General features: G+C 40.9%; 1 protein-coding gene across 1 annotated transcript; it reads left to right on the top strand.

Moving 5' to 3' along the window:
* The first annotated feature begins 13,523 nt into the window (after positions 1 to 13,523).
* Positions 13,524 to 15,554, top strand: prlhr2a (prolactin releasing hormone receptor 2a). The gene is made up of 2 exons (XM_008282311.1): positions 13,524 to 13,984; positions 14,918 to 15,554. Exons 1-2 carry the CDS (start codon positions 13,524 to 13,526, stop codon positions 15,552 to 15,554), a joined length of 1,098 nt encoding a protein of 365 aa, XP_008280533.1.
* Positions 15,555 to 16,532: the final 978 nt, after the last annotated feature.

The raw sequence follows: 16,532 nt of genomic DNA, 5'->3' as shown, positions 1-16,532 counted from the left end.
TCGGCTGGCTTTTGATCAAGATCTAAAATCGACATCAAAAATCTACGTCTCAGCCTAACTAAGACACATTGTGACTGAACCTTTTATGTGCTACTGAGAAATGTTCGGCTTCCAGTTCGTTGTTACTGTTGCACCTCTTGGAAAGTAAATGCTAAAATGCTGATAAATATACAGACACAGATGTAGCGTGTAGTAGTATTACTTAATTAATTGTTGTTTATATTTCTCAGCAGAAATGTAGACATTAGTTACTGACAGAGAGCAGAATGTGATCGTCTCTTACTACATTTGTGTAAAACTAAATGTACGTGTCCTGTGTGTGGTAAATAGAGTAGGTCAGCCATGCAAATTAAACAGCAGTGGACATCTGTGGACTGGTTGTATTGTTAAAATGTGTTCTTTATCTGCTTCTGTCTGCGGCAATACACTGATATTTAAGACTTGATTCAAGTGTACATTTATATATTCACACTTCAAATATGTGAGCTTAGCAAAATCACACATTTTCACACAAACACCCTCTCCCAGCATACATACTACAACAAAGGTCAGACTGTAAAAATGTCTGTTTGACCATATATTGGACTATTTCTTGGGTGAGGAACCAAATGTTGTTTTTACATCTCAGATTTTTTTCTAATTAAACATGTATCAGCTGTTAATTGAGCGCTTGTAGAAAGATGTGTCCTGAGGAAAGAGCCAGACTAGCTGCTCCACCTTGGTTTCAGTTTTAAGAAGTGCAGCTAAACGTATTTATGCTAAGCTAACAGATGTTAAACATTCATTTCAGAGCTTTTGTCTCCTTATTCTGGCGGTGAGAGTAATTACACAAGCACTGTCAATGTGAATTTATGGCGTATGTCTGATCATCATTTTCTTTTTTTTTGAGTCTTTTAATTTTTCTTCTGGAACATTGCATGAGACGGTCTCAGGCCATGGTTCTCTCCCACAAACCGGCAGATTGCTTCCTCCAGGGTTTTGGGGGGCAGCACATGTCTTTGGATCTTGTTCATGAGTGACAGGAAAATCGAGCGAGAAATGGAGAAAAGGCTTGGTGCAGCATCATCAGCAGAGCAGTCTTTCTACTGGACTGCGAGGTGTCGATTTACCGGTTGGTCTTTGTTCCAGCCTTCATCTGTAGTTATGAGCTCTGGGCATTGACTGAAAGAATGAGGTTGTGGAAAAAAGTATTTGAAATGAGTGTTCTATGCAGGGTGGCTGGGCTCAGTCTTGGAGGTAGTGTTAGGAGCTCAGACAAGGGTATCTAGAGTATCAAGATGTGACCTTCCACAAAGAGATTGTAAGGCTCGAACATCGCTGGACCAAGCGCGTTGAATTTAAAGGAAAGCATGTTGATAAATAATGCAAGAACAATCTTTGTTCTTATTCTGGTGAGGCCTTGAAGTTTTTAAAGCACCCTCATATGTATGATATTCAGTGGACAAATATTAAAATGGTTTCAGTCTTCTCAAACAAGTTTTTCTCATGTCAAACTATGACCTCTATTGTAAACATGTGTTGGTGAATAACGTCCTGTATGGACATGAGACATGCTATATTCAACTGCCTGTTCATTGAGTTCATGTGTTTTTGTAAAAACAAGGATCATGTGATACCTTTGTGTGGCTGTACATTGTTAGAAACAACACAGTGTGTACATGATGCCCAGTCTCAGCAGCATTCAGTCAGAAGCTTTCCTGCGGCTCAGCGGTAACCTTTACGGGAACAAGCAACCATATATTGCTTTGATACTCTACCAGCTGCATGAATTCGTTGCCGTGAACATGAGTCAGAAAAATAACTTACAAATGTATTGAAAGGACACGCTGTGTACAAAGCGCGCCTCAGCTGCCTTTATAATTCGTCTGGCTTTCCTGAATAAGCAACCTTGACTGTGCATCTTTAAAGCGATCTTGTGTAACACGTATTCATTCGCAAGCTTGATTTTCAATCAAGCCAGTACGTCAATTTCTGGTCTCATATTGCAAATTTCTTCACTATTAATTTCTAAAGTCACATCTGACTGCCAACATGTGAGAAAGATCCTATTTGAAGATCAGGGTAGCCAGATCATTTTCCTTTAAATCATATTATTTCCAGATAATTTCCCTGATGTAGCAGGTTTCAGAACTTTCAACTCTGTTTTTTTTTTTTGCGTTGGATTATTTTGAGCGGTTATGGTCTGAATAATGTTTTAGAGCATTTTCTTTCCACTCAACTAGAATATTTACAAATTATGTGAATGTATTATACAGCAAATGACTGGTCATCTGGAAACATCAGGGAGCAATCCTGTCCTCCTCCATGCACATCTGTGTGACAGTAATGGAGCAATACAAAAATGAACGCCATTTTCCGATTTTGTAAAAGAAAAACATACCTTTTTAGAAAACACACAGCTTTTATCTAACTAACTTTATATCCTCAGGAGCCCTTTTTTCATTTGTCAGATATGCCATTACTGTCACTGCATGCTGTTTGGTTCTGACAAACAGGTTGCGAAAAGATATTTAATGGAGGCAGTGTGCTCGCTCTTTTTATTTCAGTGACCCTGGATGAACAAGAGAATAATCAACATGCACCATCATACAGAGCCTGAGCCATTAGGTCCTCGCAGGACCCCTTTGATTTGCATCTGAGCATGCCCGAATGTACACGCTGCAGAAGGTGTTTGCTCATATCACAGGTTTCCAGTTTGTGAGACGCTGTTTACACCCATGTTCATATTACACACGTTATTCCCACATACATGAAGACAGAGGAGGACCTAAATATAAATGTTACACAGATGTTGTTGTGAACACAGAAGTTGTCCAGACTGCAAAATCTAACAGGAAAAAGGTGCTGCTTGCCTTTCAACAGTTTTTTTCCACAAATCATTCATTTTTGGACCACGACTGGATTTATTCACTGGAGTGTGCTAAAAATGCATCGGATTCTCAAAGAGTGCATCTGTAGTTCTAGTTGTTTGAAATCTAGACAGATGTCAGTACCTATGGGATTTTTGTAAGGCATTTTGTAAGGCACAGTTGTTGTTTTTTTTTGTTTTTCTTTTAATGCAAAAGACTTTGCTAATGTTAATGAATTATTTACTAATGCTTTATATATAAATCCTTGTTATGCTCAGGTTTTAAGTATCACATTTTTGTTTATAAGGATCATATCCATATATTTTGCACATCTGGATAAGCCCTTTTCATGGGTTTGAGAAACCTGAATATGCTAACTGAAAGAAACTGCGATACTGTCTGATGTTTCCATGACATTCAGATGCAAAATGATGAAGCAATGAATTTTTCTCTTTTGGAAATAACAGCGTCACATGCATATTTGATCATTTAGATGAGGAAAGAGCACTCAAAATGCTGACCTTATTAAGTCTGCAGTGAGACAGAATGATAAAATTCATGTACAGTTGGTCAAGTCTGGTCTATAGTAACAGTAAAATGTATTTATGGGCAGTGGTTTCAGGAACCACAGATTCATCTTTTTGAAGCTAGTCAGGAAGCTGGGGTCAGAGTGCAGGGTCAGCCACACTAAGGTGCCCTTGGAGCAAATAGTGTTAAAGGCCTTGCTCAGGTGTGCAGCAGTGGCAGCTTGGCGGTGGTGGGACTTGAACCTCTGACCTTCCAATTAGCCCCAACTAATGAACCGCCACTACCAAATGTAAAACCACTGCTTGTATTTGCGTCTCATCCTTCCTTAGGGGTCACACTACTCTTCTTTGTATTAATTACTATTTATCGTATATGCAGCCTGAGCAAGCACAAACGAAAAGCATATCTCTTATGTGATCAGTCCTAGGATGTGCCTCGTAACAGGGACACTCACATCCATCATGTCTTCAACAAGCTATCAAATATGTAATTATGAATAGTAACTCAGAGGAAAGAAAAATCCTAAGATCTCTTCTTTCTCCTGAGAAACAGCCTCTCTCTGGTCTCAGCCAGATCCAATTTAAGATCTTAGAATGCACCTTTTTCCTCTGTTTCCATCACTGCCGTGACCTTTATTTGGTTGAAATAGACCAGCTCTTGAGACAACAGCAAGATACAAAAGAAAACTTAATTGGCTTATAAATAAACCTGCACAGTATCAGAGTTTGCTCTCAGTCATTAAATTCAAATCTCAGCTCTCTAAACTGTATGTGTTCTGGGAGTTCACTCATTTCTAAAATCTACACAACTTCAGTCAGCTCACTAAAACAAAGAGTTTCTGGATTTGTGTGCCTTCTCTTTGTATGTCTTGACAAATATGCATGCAGTGTTTGACAGTCTTGGCAGGTGTACTGCTGGGGAAGGAAGAGCAGCGTTGAGTTTGGAGTAGTTTAGATGAGCAGTGGACCGTGACAGACGGCGCTGCAGCAGTTTTGTTGATTTTCTGTGTAACTCAGAGGTTTCTAATGTGCTGAGTAATTAGATGAAACGCTGCAGGAATATTTGGCAATTACTTTTTATAGTCCTATTAAGTGCACGTTTAGATATAAGCGTTATTCATATTTCTTTAGAATTTGTAATAAATATTTTGTGGGTTATGACAGTTTTACAGGAAAGTACTGTGGTGCCATAATTAGCACCGTCACCTCGCAGAAAGGAGGTTCTGGGTTCGGGACAGGTCAGAATTCAGTAATCTCCAAATAAGAGGATGATTTCATTCGAATGAATTTTCCTCTGAAAGGTTATTTGAAAAAAAAAAAAAAGTGAAGTCACTTCTGGCAACGTGAAAGCTCATTTTATCAATGACTTTTCTGATATATATAATATAAAATCACAATGACCTAATGAAGATTCTCAGTATTGTTAAAGCACATTGTCGTGCTAAGAGAAAGTAACATACACATATACAGTTGAAACCAGAAGTTTACATACACTGTATTAAAAGACATGTAACCTTTTTTTCTCACTATCTGACAATAAATCAGATTAAACTTTTGCTGTTTTAGGTCAGTTAGGATTACAAAAATTATTTCTATTTGCTAAACGCCAGAATAATGACACAGAGAATTGTTTAGAGATTTTTTTAAATTTGTTAACTGGAGACACACCTGCGGATGTATTTTAAGGCAAACCTCAAACACACTGCTTCCTTTTGTGACAACATGGGAAAATATAAAGAAATCAGCCAAGATATCAGGAAGAGAATTGTGGACCTCCACAAGTCTGGTTCATCTTTGGGTACAATTTCCAGATGCCTGAAGGTTCTACATTCATCTGTTCAAACAATTATACACAAGTATAAACACCATGGGAATGTCCAGCCATCAGACCGCTCAGGAAGGAGACGGGTTCTGTGTCCCAGAGATGAAGTGTTTTGGTGAGAAATGTGAGTATCAACCCCAGAACAAAAGTAAAAGACCTTGTGAAGATGCTGCTGAAGCTGGTCAGAGAGTGTCATTATCCACAGTGAAACCAGTCCTGTACTGACATGGGCTGAAAGGATACTCAGAGAGGAAGAAGACATTACTCCCAAAAGCAACATAAAAAAGCCTGATTACAGTTTGCAAATGCACACAGGGACAAAGACCTTCATGTTTGGAGACATGTCCTGTGGTCTGATGAAACTAAAACTGAACTGTTTGGCCATAAAGATCATTGTTACATTTGGAGGAAGAAGGGGGAAACTTGCAAGCCTGAGAATCACCATCCCAACTGTGAAGTACGGAGGTGGCAGCATCATGTTGTGGAGGTGTTTTACTGCAGGAGGGACTGGTGCACTTCACAAAATAGATGACCTCATGAGGAAAGAATATTATGTGGAAATATTGAAGCAACATGTCAAGACATCAGCCAGGAAGTTAAAGATTGGGTATAAATGGGTTTTCCAAATGGACAATGACCCTTAGCATACCACCAAACTAGTTACAAAGTGGCTTCAGGACAACAGAGTCAATGTTTTGGAGTGACCATCATAAAGCCCCGATCTCAGTCCTGGAGAAATTTTGTGGGCAGAGCTGACAAGGCGTGTGGAGCAAGGCGGCTTACAAACCTGACTCAGTTCCACCAGTTCTGTCAGGAGGAATGGGCCAGAATGCCAGCAAACTACTGTGAGAAGCTTGAGGAAGAATATCCAAAACATTTGTTGTACAATTTAAAGGCAATGCTACCCAATACTAAGGACAGGTATGTAATTTCTGACTTTGAAGAAAGTAAGAAAAAATTCTCTCTCTCATTATTCTGACATTTAGCAAATAGAAATAGTTGTGGTAATCCTAACTGATCTAAAATAGGAAAAGTTTTGTCACATTTAATGTCAGACAATGAGAAAAAAAGGTTATATGTCCTCTTACATGCCATACGTAGACTTCTGGTTTCAACTGTGTACACAGTGTTTTACTAAAACATTTATGTTAACCCTGACTTTGAAGGAGTAATGATTAGATTAGATTAGATTAGATTAGATTAGATTAGATTAGAATAGATTAGATTAGATTAGATTGCACTTTATTTTTCACCACCAATGGAGAAACTCACTTATTGCAGCAGTATAGATACAGAAAAGAGCACAAAAAGTGACAGGAACAAAAAAAGAGAGAACAAATAAACTATAAATAGGAAGAGCTGAGAAATGAAATACAATAGAGCTATACACACACACTATATATATACACTATAGATCCATATAATGGCTACTATGATTTAAAATGGAAAAGATCAATAAAAGACAAGATGGCACAATATCATATTGCACATAAGGGAGATATATTGCACCTAGTAAGGGGTATATTGTACGTGAGAAAACCTGGGTATAATATTGTACATTATACAAAGATGCAGTACGGACAGAAGAATTCCAACATATTGTTATTGATTCTGACAGCGGTTGGGATGAAGGACCTGCGGTAGGGCTCCTTCTTACACTGTGGGTGAATCAGTCTGCTGCTGAAGGAGCTGCTCAGAGACCCCACAGTGTCACGCAGGGGGTGAGAGGTGGTGTCCATGATGGATCCTCCTCTCACCCAACTCCTCTATGGAGTCCAGTGGACAGTGCAGAACAGAGGTCGCTCTCCTGATATGCTTGTTAAGCCTAATTACACTGGATACTGTAGAAGTCACCTTAATTGTTTATTGAACTTTTTCTCTGCACTAAAATGTCACAGCAGGATGTCAATTCATGCACTAAATTCAGGCCACACTGCCTCCCACAGAGCAACCTGTCATTAGCAGGAAGAATTGATGTCAGGTGTTAGACTGGCCCAGTCTTCAAGTGTACTTGGACTCAAAGAACAATGTGCTGATTGACAGTAATCAGTCACCACAATGCTATTAACTTCAAACACAAAGAGAAAATAATACGATCTAAATAGCAGTTACTGTCAAATTGTCTGGCAACATAATAATCATTTCAAGTGAAGCAGAATCAGCACAGAAATTATCCGTATTGCGTCATCTTCTGGGTTAATCATTTTGCATATACATGCTGTTCTACTCAGCTACTAAAAGGCCTTGATGCTCCTTACCAAAGAGTCAGGACTTGTGCTTAGTGGCATCCTGACCTATAAAAGCTTCAACATGTCTGTACCGGTGAGTGTATCAGTAAAGCAAAATCAGTTCTGAAACTTTGAGGGAAATGCTTCAGAGCTTGGGTCAGAGGTATCTTGATAGTTTGAGTACATGAATTTGATTTCTGTTATCAATATTATTACTTAGTGCATTTGGAAGAAAAATCACATCAGCACACAATTAGCGTTTTGAAGCTGTGACATTCATTTTTTTCATTTTTCAAAATAATAAAACACAAATGGAATAAATAATTGTTGAGGGATCAAGTGAGTTTTGTTTTTTCTTAATCCAGAAGTGACCATGAATATTTCTAAATGCCATGGCGATCTTTCCAATAGTAGACAGTTAATTTTAAATCATAAATGTCAGCCTCATGATGGCGTTAGAAAAAACAAACTCACTAAGCTTTATCTTCTGGGGACCACGAATTCACAAACTTTCCTTGCAATCTTTTCAGTACTTGTTGAGATATTTCTGTTTGAACTTTACATTGTATAATCTGGAGCAAAGGGAAGGAACGATGCAGCTTTGTTGTTTGTGACAACTATATCCACTAACTAACACATTTTATGAATTGTATATGTTGTATATGTTATTGCTGCTGTATGCTGCTGCTGTGCCGACCAGTTGATGAGTAAAGTGTTTTTCCCACCTAAATGAATGAGTTTTAGTTTGTGACAACAAATGGCCACAAACGAATGCATGTTTGTTCTTTCTCTACGAAGACAAGATTCTCTGAGCTTCTATGCTGTACCTAAGATTGACTGAATAACTCTGTTCAATACTGCCTTGAATGAAAACACAATAAAGCCTTTAACAAATCTAAGAAATGACGGACAAATATCAGAACTCGTTGTGATCAAACCGAGTGGAGTTATGTGTTTGAAATGTGCCTCAGCCTTTGTCTCACCGCCCTCAGTGCCTTTTATCGACCTCACAAGAAGCTTCAATTTTGCTGCACTGAAGCCTGCCTTGAAAATTCAAGGAGACCTTGTGCAGTCTTTTCTGTGCCATTTTAGAGAAGAAAAAAAACCTGCCTGACAGTTACTATAAGAAGTCTTTGGTTTGGATGGCTGCTATCCATGGTTGAAAGTGTAATTAAAATATAGGTTGAATAATTATTAAATATGTGATGCAACTTAAACGACCAGTTGATGTTGCACAGGTTCAGCTGTGATCGCATCACGCAGGAGAGTTTTCCGAATCCCTTCCAGCTTTGGGTGGACTCTTTCTTGCCCTCCTCTGCTGCCTGCCATGCAGCCTCTGTCTTTCTCTGTCTGGTTTGTGAGTGTGTGTGTGTTAATTGAAGAAGTGGAGCCACTCAGGAGTTCAGGTCACCTGTTACTCACTACCCTCCTCTGCCGTAAAAGCCTCACTCAGATCTTCACTCATTGCCAGATGGTAGACTCTGCCACACGGTTAGTCCGGTTCCAGCATATTCTGTGGTCGTCTCTGCTATCGTCCTAACCCCTGTTTGCTTAACCTGCCTCTGTTTCCCTCCTGCTGCTGTGGAAACTTTCTCTGGATTCACTCAAACCCAACCAGCTTCAGCCCAGGTCCTTAGCCTGGTCTCTGCCTGCTCCTGCTTTAACCAGCTGTACTCAGATCTTCAGTCTATCCAAGATGGCGCCGACTGAGTGGCAGCCAGTTACAGCAGCCCCGACCTCTTTCCTTGCTTATTGTGACCTTTTTGCACTTCTAGCTCTTCTTTACTGTTTTCTTTCCAATAGTCGTCGCTCCAGCACACGTCCACTTCTTGGTGTAAAGCTGGTGAGACTTCTGTTGTGTTTTTTATTTTTTTCTGTATATAATGTTCTTTTCTCTTGCAATTTTTGCACCGTGTGTTTTCTGTTTTCTGTTTTTCTGTTTTTCTGTTTTTCTGTTTCTGTTTCTTTCCTACATTTTGCACTGGGTTTCCCAATTATTCTTGCACTGACTGTGCACTTTTTTGGAGCTGTTGTAACAGTGAACTTTCCCCACTGTGGGATCAATAAAGTTATCTTTATCTCATCTTTAGGTCTCAGCCAAGTTTCTGCTCCTGTCTCAGCTTCCTCATCCAATCCTCAGCTAAGTTCACTTGTCTGGCATATCGTCAGAGACTCTCAGTTCAGCTTTAACATTCTGCCTGCTCCTGTACTTGGGTTCCCCACCATGCTGGAACAGGAATCACTTGAATTTGTAGACGAAACTATGCAGAAATGAAACTCAGGTTATGAAACAATATGTGATTCACACTACATGTCAGTTAGGAACAAACTGATGCCAGTTGGTTTCAGCGTCCTTCTAAATTTGACAATAATGACGTTAAGCGCTGCCATTCAGGAAATAATTATTATCCTTTTGTAAAATGGATGACTGGTATGACAATGGGGGTCACATCAGAATACACACAAATGTATTCTCATACATTTTCATTAAAGTCACTAGTTACCAGTCCACTACTGCCCACAGGCTTTAAAGGTTAAATATTGTGTCTGCGATGTAAGTCTGTCTGCAGGTTAGAGAAAAGCACCACAGTGACTCATCATATCACATCTTCCTCTTTATTGCTTGGTCTGAAATGTTGTTTCCTCGCGCTGGTGTCTGGCCTCAGAGTGACGCGATTTAAAAATGCACACTCCTGAACATGTGGCAGATGTTGTTGCTGCTGTATGCTGTTACTGTGCCAACCAGCTGTTGACTAAAGTGTTTTTCTCTCCTAAATGAATGAGTTTTAGTTTGTGACAACAAAAAGGGGCCAAAAAAAACCGAATGCATGTTTCTCTGTCAAGAAAAGGTCCTTTGGGATTTTGTTCTGCTCACAGCTTGACTGAATAAGACTCCCTCAACATTGACTTGAATGAAAATACAGTAAAGCCCTTTACAAATGCAAGAAATGTCAGACACATATCAGAACCTGTTTGTGATCAAGCTGAGTGGAGTTTCTTTTTGAAATGTGCCTCAGCTTTTGTCTCCACACCTTAAGTGCGTCCTATCGACATAACAAGAAGCCTACTATGCTCAGGTTTGCCTTGAAAGTTCAAGGAGACCTTGAGAAGTCTTTTGAACAACAACAGTGTGTCGAGCTGTAAATTTCTCTCGTAGCTTCTGTTATTTTCTTCCTCCCTATTGTTTTAGAACAAATCCTGCCTGAAAGTTTCTAAAAGAGGTCCTTGGTTTGGGGATCAAGAAGTTACCTCCCTCTGCAGAAAGTGTGGAAGATTTAACCTCAACTGATTACAACTAAACTCTGATGCTCAGACACACTGAATACAGCATCCAAAGTGAACTTCACATCAGGATGGCCTCCCTCCACCAGGCCCGGTCATCTGGCTTCACGCTAAGCTGATGATTCAGAATCAATCCATTAAAGAACAGAGAGTCATTTTGCACAAATGAAGCCTCGTGCCTTAAGAGCTCCATCTCTGATTGTCCTCCACACAAAGGCCTCTCAGCATGACATCACGTCACTTCCTTATCGCTGTGCCCCTGTGCTCCTTTTACAAATATTTGTGACCATGAAAGGGGAACAGTTCAAGCATTAGAGCCACTGTGGCAGTTGTGTGACGTTAATCCTGACTGGAGGGTGACGTTTTGTGAATGGGTCTAAATAAAATAAAATAAAATAAAAAGCTTTTCTCACAACTGAGTCAGACATGTGATTTATTTTTATTTTTTTAATAACAGTCCTTGTAAGAAACTGTGCCTTAAGAATTGTAACCATTAGCACCCATTTGGAAAAGAAAAGCTGAAACCGTTCATTCTCTTTAACCTGCAGAAATAGCTCTTGCAGAGACTGTTGGAGACTCTCTGTACATGCCTTCTTTCAGGATTTGCACCTTTCCGTGGAGACACACTCGTCAGGAACTCCTTCAGTGATCAGAGCTGTCAGTCAGGTTTAATAAAAAAGCGAGTGATTCCAGAGAGCAGGACAGCCCTCCTTTGATCGCCTGGCAACACACACTGCTTCTAACCAAGACAGCCACATTAGTAATTACATCTACAAGGGCTGATGAGAGGTTCAGAGTGCAGCTGCATGGCTACAGCTGCTGCTTGCGTTCATTTGTGTGAGAAGCAGCGCGCATCTCTCCAGAGGCGCACAGGAGCTCCGCGCTGGATATCTTCTGCGCTCACATTACGCGTCTTAAAACTGAGATATCCTCATAAGGTAAGTGCGCAACTTTGCCACCCGTCCGAGATGCGAAATTTGTGCGTTACCTAAATTGAATTAAGCCTAACTAAAAGTCAGTCCACATCCAGTATTTGAGCTGAAAAGAGCGCGATGGAAATGATGCGTACGCGCGTTAAAAATGATTTTCCTTTCTTCTCAAATCTTTAAAGTTGCTAAATGATTCTTGAATTGAGTGGATTTTAAAATGGCTTTGTATGGTGACACTTTCTGTATATGATCAGCTTTCTATTTGCATCGTAGTATTTCTGCTCCATCTCTTTTTGGGAGAACTGATTGGTGCCGAAAAATGTCTTTATTTGATATCACAATATTGGTGACAGTATGGATGTATTAATTCTACTTGGCAGCAGGGACACAGTATTGTTAAAAACCGATTGAAATTAATCTCTTCTTGGCAGAGCAGATGAGTTGAGATCCAAAGATCACATTGTTGACCTATTTTTATTTTGCCTTTTTTCTGCGCTTTTTTTTTCAGAATCATTCTGTTCAATTACTAACGAAATCACCAAAAACAACATCCATCAATTTTGATTTTTATCATCGAGCATTTAGGATGATAATAAAATGTGGTGCCAGTTGAGATGCAACCTGTAGCCTGCAACTACAGTTTGAATTCATGTCAGAATTTCTATATAGAAACAGTGGATGGAAGATAATACAGCCAACAGCTGCAAATAGCATAAAAACACTGGGGAAACTGATTTAGATCCAACAAGTTTTATAAGCTGTTAAATGGTTTGTTCTATTTTTCACTGGAGATACCAACTGTGGATGTTCTGAACTGGTAATGTTTTTTATTTATTTATTTATTTCACTTTATCAGCTGCCATCTACAATCTGTCTCTCTACTGATATTTTCTGGCAGTTACTGTGATAAGAAAGTAATTTTATCCCCCAGTTTTATCTCATCCACACTTGTCACAGAGATCAATATTTTGAGTCAATTCCAAACTTTTACAATGGGCACAGCAGTTTGTTTATTTATTTATTTATTTATCAAATCCGTACAGACAAAACATAAGCTTGGCCCACACGTGTCACTTCTAAATGCATTTATACACCAGCAGCTCACCGGTTGTGTGAGCGTAGCTTTATGCTGCCGTGCAATTATGTTGTCATCATGTGCTCTCTGAATTTCCTCAGCTGGGTTAAATATAGCTGAATGGAACTGAATCAGCTGGAACCGCCATCCCCTGTGCTGTGCATATTGTCTCTACACAGGTATGGATAGATGTTAGTGCAGAGCGGGTCTGAGTCATTTGTTTTAATATTCAGTGTTGAAGAGTTGCTGTAATAACTACAATGCACCTGGCTCGAGGTGAGATGAGCAGATAAACAGAAGCAGGTAGCAGATATGCAGCCTGCTTGATATCAGAATTACGCTCCACCAACAACCCTATTAATTTAAGAGTTTAAACAGAAAGAGAAACACATCTCTGTGGCAGAGTCTTCACACAGTTTGGCCAAGAAAACTGTGCTGTATTCTGGCAAAAGTAAGCTACTGTTGGCACGTTGCTTTTCATTTATAGAACCCTAGAGAACTGAAAAACGCTTGATCCCAGATAGAAGAAGAATAATTGGATGGGAGAACTGGCCTGTGAAACTGTTTGGCTTATCTGCAGTCATGTAGGATTAAAATGAAAGGTACTGACATAAATGAATTGTAACAAACTGCGTGCACATGTCTGCAGTAATCATAAATTGCCATTTTAGTCACTCAATCAGCATATTGTTGTGTGCAAACATGAGTCTTGGCAGTCTTTGATATTCCAGAGTGCATGTTGTTGAATACACAGACAGTGCTATACAGTCATCATGATTTCACCTCTCCAGATTGACGCCATCCTGCTGGCATGGAGGACACAGGCAGCGGCTGGGCAGCAGAGCTCACCCCTCCGTATGTGATGCCTGACGTGAATGGGAATGACAGCGGTCAGGTGTTCGAGGTGGCACTGCAGAACAGCTCCTCCAAGCGCAGCTCCCAGTTTGTGGGCGTGGAGCTGCTGCAGTCTTTCAAGCTGCTCATCATTCCCTGCTACACCCTGGTGGCTCTGGTGGGTGTCTTTGGCAACTATCTGCTGCTCTACGTCATTTGCCGCACACGCAAGATGCATAACGTCACCAACTTTTTCATCGGAAACCTGGCCTTCTCCGACATGCTGATGTGTGCCACGTGCGTCCCCTTCACGCTGGCTTACGCCTTCAACCCTCACGGCTGGGTCTTTGGCCGCTTCATGTGCTACCTGGTGTACCTCATCCAGCCCGTGACGGTGTACGTGTCAGTCTTCACTCTCACTGCCATCGGCGTGGACAGGTGAGTAGCAGAGAGCCAGATGACTGTCGACAAACTCTGTTCAAGTTCAACTTAAACAGGATTTCTGTTGAACTTTATTCAGATGCATCCAACTTTTTGCTGACATATCCTACAGTGAATCACCAGAAAAGCAAAAGGTAACAAAGTGGAAAATTTTCAGCTTGCGGCATTTATGCAAACAGCTTTAGTCACCCATTTATGAACTACACCTAAATATAGAATTCATGCTGCACAGAATGTCTCACAATGAATGTCACACCTCTTCAAGAAAATTGCACATGATTACAGCTGCGAATGGATCTGGATGTAGTGGATTCTTAGGCCAGCTATGAAAATAACTATGCATTCTAAGCATATGTTTGGGTAATTTAGACCACATTTGGCTCCAATCTGTGACCCTAGTACAGGTCCTCAACTGTATTGTGGGACATTCGTGTACGTAACGTTTGAGATGTTTCTAGGCGAATAAATGTCAAAGTGCTTTTCTTGCTGCACGCTGGGACTCTAAATGAAGATTCAAAGGGTGTATGTGATTAATAGTATTTCTCCAGTGACTGCTCACAGTGTTCTGCTGCTCTGAAGCGATATTGTGCACTAATCCATCTTTTGAGTTTAAATGTAAATCTGTCCTGGTGAAGCACAGAAGGGATGAAAGCTGATTTTTTTTAGGCTATAATACATTTCTTGCTTAGTTGCGTAAATCCCACTTTATCTGCTGCCCTTGTATAGAGTGACAGAGCTGAACTGGCTTCGATATTAATTTTGCTAAGAAGAGAGTGATGATTATGATATAAACTGATGCTTTAACATTGATTATAGTAGACTGTGTGTGTTTAGCGACATACTGTAATTTGTACATTAATTGCTACGGGCGACACGGTTTCACTCCATCATTTTTTATCCATCTTTCCTGATTGCTTTGCTTATTTGTAGATATTATGCCACAGTGCACCCTCTGAAAAAGCGCATCTCAGTCTTGGCCTGCACCTACCTCCTGTCTGGGATCTGGCTGCTGTCCTGTGGTCTGGTGGCTCCGGCTGTGGCTCACACCTACCATGTGGAGTTTAAAAATGAAGGCTTCACCATCTGCGAGGAGTTCTGGATGGACCAAGAGAGGGAGCGGCTGGCTTACGCCTACAGCACCCTCTTCATCACCTACGTCCTGCCTCTGTCGGCGCTCTGCATATCTTACCTGTGCATCTCCGTCAAACTGCGGAACTGCGTCGTTCCCGGACACCACACCCAGAGCCAGGCCGAGGCTCAGCGCATGCGCAAGCGCAAGACCTTCCGTCTGGTGAGCCTCGTGGTGGCAGCGTTTGGCATTTGCTGGATGCCCATCAGCGTGTTCAACGTTCTGCGTGACATTGACATCGATCTGATTGATAAGCGGTACTTTCTGCTCATTCAGCTGCTCTGCCACCTGTGTGCGATGAGCTCATCCTGCTGTAACCCTTTCCTCTACGCATGGCTGCACGACCGCTTCCGTGCCGAGCTGCGCAAAATGTTCACGTGCCGCCGTCGCATCGGCATCTCAGCCAACAACTGTGCCACAGCCAGTGTGGTTTTGTGAAGCTTCTGTGTTTCAGGCTGTAAAAACACACTCATCAAATCCTGGCAAAATTCAGGTAATGCAGATAAGATACAGTATTTAGACAGGTAGGATTCCTGTTGGCGTACGGCAGGGGTGTCCAATCCCTGGTCCTAGAGAGCCCCTATCCAGCATGTTTTAGATGTTTCCCTCTTCCAACACACCTGATTCACATGATCAGGATCGTTATCAGGCTTCTGCAGAGCTTGATGATGAGCTGATCATTTGAATCAGGTGTGTTGGAAGAGGGAAACATCTAAAACATGCTGGATAGGGGGCTCTCGAGGACCAGGGATTGGGCATCCCTGGTGTATGGTGATCTGGCTTTTACGTAATTTTACCATACGGTTCACAAAATAATTTAGTGGTCAAGTGTCACATTGTTTCCCCTTTTGCTTATCAATACACTTTTTTGAGAGCTCTACTGATTTCGACTTGTGCTCCAGAGGTATTTTTTTCCCATCGCCAAATCTTGGTGCCCTGGATTGAGGTGAACTGATGCCCCAAACAAAGGAAGCCAGCAAGCAAATCTCTTGGTCTAACAGTCGGTATACATTCCAACCTTGTACAAAGGCCAGGAGCTCTAGGTAGTGACAGATAGAATGTGATTCCAGATAAGATACGACTGAGATGAGTTTCCTGTATGGGGCTCCTGGGCTGAGGCTTAGACATTGGGTGATTAGTTCGGAAATCCATTAGAGAACTCCTTTGTGTCGGGAAAAAAAAAAGCCAGCTGAGGTGATTGGGGCATCTCCCAGGAGGCACTTGAAAGTTCGGGGGAAAGGACGTCTGGAGTGGATGGCATCAAATCCACCGAAAATTTGGTCAGAGATTTGGGTGTGTTACCAGTAGCAACTGATGTGTCCTTCGATGTACAAAGAAGTTCTTTACAATCAGTCCATTAAAAATAATTTGTTCAAATGATTCCTCCACCAACCAATCCAGCTATTCAGTATGAGT

The sequence above is a fragment of the Stegastes partitus genome, unplaced genomic scaffold (assembly GCF_000690725.1).
Source record: "Stegastes partitus isolate 25-593 unplaced genomic scaffold, Stegastes_partitus-1.0.2 Scaffold266, whole genome shotgun sequence".
NCBI lineage: Eukaryota > Metazoa > Chordata > Actinopteri > Pomacentridae > Stegastes > Stegastes partitus.
Note: the sequence above shows the minus strand (reverse complement) of the source record. Positions and strands in the feature narration are given on the sequence as shown.

Bases quoted from the DNA above. Each gene is read 5' to 3' on its own strand.
- prlhr2a (XM_008282311.1), top strand. From the start codon at position 13,524: ATGGAGGACACAGGCAGCGGCTGGGCAGCAGAGCTCACCCCTCCGTAT. The intron at 13,985-14,917 runs GTGAGTAGCAGA...GCTTATTTGTAG, and splicing joins ACTGCCATCGGCGTGGACAG to ATATTATGCCACAGTGCACC.